The sequence below is a fragment of the Limulus polyphemus genome, unplaced genomic scaffold (assembly GCF_000517525.1).
Source record: "Limulus polyphemus unplaced genomic scaffold, Limulus_polyphemus-2.1.2 Scaffold6461, whole genome shotgun sequence".
Classification (NCBI taxonomy): domain Eukaryota; kingdom Metazoa; phylum Arthropoda; class Merostomata; order Xiphosura; family Limulidae; genus Limulus; species Limulus polyphemus.
Genome location: NW_013672071.1, coordinates 12,994 through 20,932, shown reverse-complemented (window position 1 = coordinate 20,932; position 7,939 = coordinate 12,994). Strand labels below are relative to the sequence as shown.

At 33.2% G+C, this 7,939-nt stretch overlaps 1 protein-coding gene across 1 annotated transcript in view; it reads right to left on the bottom strand.

The window, feature by feature from the left end:
• Positions 1-7,939, bottom strand: part of LOC106473738 (E3 ubiquitin-protein ligase UHRF1-like) — a gene marked incomplete at its 3' end in the record, with an annotated part of 49,913 nt that overhangs the window by 29,487 nt on the left and 12,487 nt on the right. The window contains exons 4-6 of the mRNA XM_013934418.2: positions 2,941-3,281; positions 1,839-2,054; positions 760-893 (exon numbers count right to left, since the gene is read on the bottom strand). Of these exons, the coding sequence (XP_013789872.2) occupies positions 760-893; positions 1,839-2,054; positions 2,941-3,281 (691 nt within the window). The remainder of the gene's footprint in view (positions 1-759; positions 894-1,838; positions 2,055-2,940; positions 3,282-7,939) is intronic.

Genomic DNA, 7,939 nt, shown 5'->3' with positions numbered 1-7,939 from the left:
AGTACAGTTTTTTCTAGAAAAAAAAAGTTTGATAGTTACCTGGAAGTTATTAGAAGGTTATGATAATCTACAAACTTTTGTGAAGATACGCTTACTGTATTACAAGATATAGTATAAAAACTATAACAAGCACAAAACAGTTACAAGATTGGTCCCTGGGACCAAACTCATAGTGAGAAAGAGATTGAGAGAGTTAAAAGGCACATGTTTTGACCTATGGCTGAGTAGTAGTAGTAGTAATTAAAAACTATTTTAATTTACTGTCTTACTACCTCATTTTGTTTTCAGACCCACCTACGAAATTAACTTCAATACATTAGATGAAGTCAATGTTTCTATATAAAAAAAAATATATAAAAATCCAAAGTTCAACTAAATTATCCTTATTGTCATTAATACAGATTTAAAACAATTAGACAATTTTCCTTCAGACATTAGAAAAAAACAGCTACAAACCTTTTCTATATCTGTAGTCCCACCCAAGCAACCAGCCAGTAAGAACTAGATTACATTTAAAATGTTTATATACACACTATAAGTTAGCTAATTAATGAAGCCTATGAATAAAAAATTATGAGTAGATATATATACATATTTGGAAGTGTTTTCATCTACATTTTACAAGCATACTTCTTTTAGTCAGTAGAAGAAAATTTAAGCAGGTAACTGAAAATAGAAAAAAAAATAAAAACTTTAGATTTTTTGAAAACACTATAGTACCTAAATTTTAAATTTATTTTAAAGGGAAAAAAAGCATACTTTTGGCTGGTGATTCTAAAGAGGCAGATGTATCACTTCTTTCACTATTTAACTCAATTTCCTTAGTCTCCTCAATTTTGAACACTTCATCTGTGAACAAGATCTTGCAGTTGTCTAGTGGAGCCAAATCAGACCTGTAGAAAAAAAAAAAAGAAAAAACCTTTAAACACTTTAGGCCTACTTATGCTTCACGACAAAGAATATCTTTAAAAGATGTTACATTATGTGCATGAAAAGAAAAAGCAAATTAAAAGTATGTAGTTGCATATTAAATAAATATATTTACATCACAGCAGAAAGATTTTTCTTAATTGTAAACAAATACTTTTGTCATACAAATAAAATTACCATACAACTTTAAAAATCTGTAATGACTAATTTTTATAGTTAAGCCTAGTTAAAACTGTTTGTTGGATTAACTTTTATAAAATTTCAGTGTATTTAAAAAGGAATTATCATTTTTACCAAGAACATTTCACTATAAAAAGAAAAGCATCCCACTTTTCATAAAACAAGCTCTGTATTTTAAGAAGTTTTTGTTTTCAGACCCACCTACAAAATTAACTTCAATAAACATTTAGAAATATATTACTTCATATGGAAAGTACATTTTTCATTTATACTCATCTAGTGTTTTAAAAGTGGTTAAGGCATATATAAAAGTTAGGTTATTGAAAGGCATATGCCAGAATTATTTGGATAGCAGAATGGTCTTAAATTCACTTTTGAAAAGAAAGGTTTATAAAGGTGTAAAAAAACTAAACCAAGCAAGCTTTCACACATTAAGTCAGGGAAAGCTATATTTCTGACATTGCTGGTGAAGGTTGACTATGCTCAAAACTGAAGTACACATCTTAATTTGATATAGGTTTTGTTACTTACTGTGATTTCATGTAAAAATAAAAAATAGTATGGTTTAGAAAGTAAAAATCATATATTCGTACACATTAAAAATTAACCAAATCACCAAAAAGTTGTCATTGTGGTGATTAATTAAGGCTAATTTTCACACATTTAAGAGGTACAAATAGTGTAAAAACTTAAAAAATATCAAATACTTGTACAACACTTGTACATACCCCATGTATATTGTTCCATAAATCTCTTTAACAGTTCTAGTGTTTTTCTTCTTTGATATTAAACAGTCATACCAATAACCTCTTTCATCAGGGTCCTCTATATTGTAATTGACCATATATGTTTCACCTACTTTAATATTGTCAAACTTCATGATTGTTCGTGCTCGTGGACGGATCTCACTTAGTTTGAGCTTGAACGGTTCTTCCTCTTCATAGCTGAATTTGACACAAAAATATATTAAAAACTTGTTCACAATATAGGTAGCATTTCTTGTTATGTTGAAAATATAATTTAAAGGCTTATCTCAAAAAATCAAGAAAAAATAACTGGACAACTACCACTACTATTATACAATCCTAAAAAAAACAATAACACAGTAGATTCTTCCTTCACACATATATATTGGTTTAATTGTCATCTCTATAAGCTAACATACGAACTTCCAATAATATCAGTAAACAAGTAGCATAATTCTATCAGAGGTACATAATAAAAAAACTGACAAGAAACTGTTTCATCCACTGAGATTAATCACAAAAAACAATAATAATGACTTCATCCACCACAATAATTGAAAACTTATTAACAATGTAACAAACTAAATTCTCTGAAAACTTTTCAAATTAATCTGATACTACAAGAAGTAATGTTGTAAGAACAAGCTCTTAGACACCTAAACTTAAAAAAAAAAAAAGAGTAAAATCAAATGAATATTTTAAAACATCAGTAAAGCCTTATGAGAGATCATAATGGTTGAAGGATGTCCTGACTCTCAACAAACAGAAAACTAATTACTAAATCCAATCATAATCCCTCAACTCATCAATACTTTTCTTAACCTGCCAAATCTAAATAAACAGTTACAAGCTTTTGAATGTATTACACTAAAATGTGTTTCATAAATCAAGTCACAAATTACAACTTTTTTTTTTCAAACCTATAATTATAATAATTAAATTAACATTTTTCTACGGTACCATTTCTTTCCCATAAAAAACTAAATCAAAAATCTTAATGTCATATTCTGTTTAATTACAAGAAATTACATCTTTAAATTTTTATTGATAAATGACTAAAAATGTACACTTCTACTGTACTTACTCTTCGAACATCACTTCGTACACAAGACCATCACTGGAATTTTGATCTTCTATTCCTAATGATGACAAAGTCTTCCTTTGATACACTGCATTAAGACCACTATTATGCTCAGAGCTACCATTTTGTTCAAGGTTAGAACCCTTTTCTTTTACTGACAAGTTATTTACACACTCTGTTTCATTATCTGTTCTTTCTACAAGCTTCTTGTTAGAGTTACTAACTTTCTCATCATTGTTATCTGTCTCAACTTCACACACGTTATCAGCCTTGCAGATGTTTAAAATCTTTGCTTCAAACCAAGCTCCAAGATTAATATCTTTGGCATCCACAAGACAACCAACCTATAGAGAATAATTTTCATGATGTATGTAACAAACTATAAAGTAAGATTCCCAAAGAGTCAAGCTTATCTTAATTTATCCATTAACATTTTAAAAGTAGAATTAAACAAAACATGCCTCAAATCAGGATTCATAATTTTAAAAGTCAAAAACCAATAAATGGAGAATTCTGACAATCTCCAAATTTGCTATGCAAATGAACACTAAAAGTAGCCCAGCAGTGGCACAGTGGTATGTCTTCTGACTTATTCTGCTAAAAACCGAGTTTCGATATCTGTGGTGGGCAGAGAACAGACAGCCCATTGTGTGTAGCTTTGTGCTTTATAACAAGCAACACTAAAAGTCATTAACCAATTCCAGGCAAAATAAATTAGGAACAAGAGAAAATTTCACATTAGAATTAGTTACCTTAAAATGTTAAACTCCATCTTTCAATTCTACGAACTTAAGCATAGTACTGTCAGGATTTGGAATATCATCAATCAAAATCAGACTATTATAATGGAAGGTCACGAACAAAGCTTAATGCAAATTGCACATTGGAAAACTACTGTTTTAAGAAACTGTTAGATAATGTGAGAAGAAAAAGCATCAATTTGTTTGCTTCCAGAGCAATATTATATAAATTTATATCAGTATATATGATTTGTGATTAAAAGTATTTTATATGAGCAGTTAGTCTATTCTTGGATGGTTAAACAACAAATTTGTCATAATCACTAAAATGTGATTAATCTTTTTCAAAACAATTACCTATTTTGACAAGTTTTTTACATCTCATTGCAGAATAAAAACTTGTGAAAATTTTTAGAGCATTCAATCTGTAGCACAAGAATCACATGGGCAGCATAGGTTGTTACCCACCCAGAGATTGAGTAGCAGGGGATGTTGAGAAGAAGAAATGCAAAATATTCATTATATTCAAAGTTAAATGCAAATATTCCACAAAAAATATTTGCAAATTTAGGTCCAGGTCAATTTGTTAACATCTTGTGGTTTTAATTACTTTTAGGAAGACCAGATTCATGACTTGGGTAGGTAAAAGTATTATTCAACAGATGCGAACAAAAAGTTGTAACTCAAGAAATGACTAACCTCAAATTGAAAATAAAGGAATCAGATCAAGGGAAAAAAGCATATGATTTGCAGCTATTAGACTGTACAATCCTATTTAGGGAAAGGTCCATGCTTGGCTTTGTTGTACTTATTTAATAAATAATTGGTTATATCTTAAAAGATCATATTTTCCAATAATACTTACCTCCTCTCACACTTTAGCTTTATTCCCACAAAAGATTCTCTTCTTTGCCCATCTAAGTATTGGTATAAATTCTACCTCACTTGCTCCAGTTTTTATACCCCACTACATCGTCCCTAGTGATTTTAATCTTGTGATTGTAACCTTATGTCAGTGTGACATCTATACCCAATCTGTATACAAGCTTCCCATTACCCATTTCTTATTAATTTTTTTGAGACTGGCAAGATTATCAGACCTGAACACTGGCTATTGTGGGGAGGAAAGGCAGGATAGTGTGAGTATAGGTAAGTATTATCAGAAATACATTTTCAGTATAGGAAAATGTAAACTTCCAAAACACATTTACCTCCTCTCACTCCTTAGCTAAAATCCCACACTGACCAGGTGGATGGGCTGGTGAAAGCAAGATTCATACAGAAAGCATCTGCATAGAAAAATAGGTGTGCAAATTTGAGATATGTTAAAGCATGTCGGGATCCACACTACTTCTGGAACAGGTATGCTATTCAGCTATTTACCCAGATAAAGTGAAATCTAAATGTGGGTTGTAAAAACCAACCAGCTACAGAAACAACATTGTTCATTATTACGAGATTCATGCAGGCCCCAACCACAGAGATGAGGTTCCATGTCTCATCGTTGGAATTATAGGGCTTGAATGCAAAGCTAGATCCAAAGTGTAGTGGTTAGGATGTGAAGACTAATATGATATAACTGTATAATAGAAATATGATAGGAAGAAAATCCAACCCAAAAGTTACAGGATGTTGCATGTAAAGCCACCGGATTTATGAAGAGAAGGCAAGCAACATCTAAGTAGACAAACCCTAACTCCAGCCTGAAGAAGCAGAAAATGCAACAAACTGAACTCAGAATTACGGGCCCAAGCACCCAACCTGAAAATAACAGAATGCCACATAAGGGCCATGGGAATTATAAAGGAAAGGCAAGCAACATTCAACTAGACAAGTCTTCCCCCCAACCTGAAGAAGCCCAGAATGAAACAACTGAACTCAGAATTATGGAACCAATTCACACCTCACTTAACCTAGAATTATGAACCAAAATCCTAACTCATCAACCTGGGAGGCAGCCTCCTGCCCCTGGAATTACGAGGAAGATGTGGAACAAAGAAAGATCAACCAATGGTTTATGGACCTGATGCTCTGCATGAGGAATTAGTAGTAGTCGAGGACCCTCTTCCATGATCCTGGAATGTAAGAAAATGACCAAAAAGAAGGGCCACACTCACACAACCGGATAGCAAAGTGTCATCCCTGAACCAGAATTACAAGGAGGCTCCTACATAGGTTGGATCAGCTCTTCAACCGACATCTGGGAAAACCATCCAGGGTTAAAGGTAGGAGGGTATCCAGCTTTGCCCTCTTCTTCTTGAGATAAATAAAGAGAATAAACATCACTCAGGAGGAATAGCCCTCTGTCCACCACTCTAGCAACTGGAAACTGAGAGTGGTAAGGATTCTCTAGCTCCAGAAGAGGGGGGGAGGGTTCACATTGGGGAGTTCAGAGGAACAATGCTCTGGAGAGAGTGCAATAGGTGAACCACATTCCCTATTTTGAAAAGCAAACTAACCCCGATTTGTTCAGTTCAGGAGTTAGCAGGGATGGGCAAAGTCTTTTTGTCCTTTACTCATGATAGACCATGAGTGACAGTCCAGTACTGTATATTATATTTGATATAGAACAATTGTTCACCACCCAGAAAGCACCAAGGTGGTCTTCTGGAACAGTACATCTCAACAGGGCTCATTGCTACCATAAATTTAGTGATTAATCTCCTGGTAACTAGTGTAAATTTGTAAAAGCATACCTGATGAGGAAACACTCACCACAAAGTGGGATTAAAATGAGAATGATGAGGATGTCCCTGAAAATTGAATGGTACAAAAGAAATGAAGCAACTCTTTTGTCACAATCAGGACAGGGCATATAGAAAAGCTACGGGGGGAGTAATCAAACCCCATACAAGAAAGAGACTGCTAATTCATGAGATATAAAGGTGTTAGGTGTGGTTCACATACCAGTCTGTACAATTTCCTCCAGCGGACAATGCAACTGAGCTACTAGAGACATCAATACATATTGAATTTGATGAGATGAGACCCTAAAAAAGTCTCCGCTCCTCCAATGATAGACCAGAGTAAACTATCTGAACCAACTGACAAATCCAATTTGTCAAAGTAACAGGGGATAAGTTGCATGACACTGAAGGATCCCAATGAATAAATAAATGGTGATGTGGACCCCAAATGCTTCATTGCACATCATATAACATCAGAGAGCCTGAACAGGGCATGAAAGATAATCCGGATCTGAACAGTAGTATAAATGGGAAATGGAGGGAAGATGAATAGGAGAGAAAGCCTTACCTCCTTCCCTAGCTGCTGCAGTTTTAGGTAGAAAGAACCTGTCTGGATACAACAGAACACAGTCGGAATGGTACAGTGTCTTGTAAACACGAAGCACAAACGCATTTGAATGTCAATGTCAACTAGCCAATAGCAGAAGAAAATATGTTTTAAGTGAAAGATGATATAGTGAACATGACACCAAAGGTTCAAATGGTCGAAGTGATAATGCATGGAGAACCACTGTGATATCCCAATTAGGAACCTGGAAAGACCAACGGGGACGTATAACCTGATATGATTTCAAAAGTAATGACAAAATCAAAAAATAAAAAATTTTTCTTCTTCTAGAAAAACAAAAAGTAGCTGATAAGGTAGCCTTATACAAGATAACAGATGAAGGCACCAGACCTTTGTCAAACAACCATATCAAAAATTGAGAAACATGTGGCACAGTGGAATGTAAAGGGTTAAACCAATGTCTGAGAGATCATTGATGATCAACTATTTATTGATGATAAATTTCCAAAAAAAGAACATTGAATGGAATGTATTAACCTTATCGCCACAGTTATCCTTTACTGCACATGACACAAGGTTTTAGTGTCATTCTTTCAAAATTTTATTAAACTACTTTTTGCTTATGTTATACCAATTTGAATAGCACAAAATCTTAGATGATAATCCATATTTTTATAGTTTACAAGTTTAAGTTCTTAATTATACAAAGCAATATTTAAAAAAATACCGAATTTCCACTAGTAACCCATGTGACACATTTTCTATTAGCATGTCATCTTCCCTATTTTATCCACCACCCCTCAAAAAAGTATGAAATTAAATGTAAATTACTCTCTATAAAATTGTTATTGCTCAGACAAACCATAATTTTTATAGCCTTCAATTTTCTTTGGTTACAAAGCTATTGATTAGAAAATCAGACCCCTCCTGGCATACCCACCTGTCACATCCTCTCTTTCAAAATTTGTTGATAGTTCTCGCTCTTACATTTCATTATATATTATCTA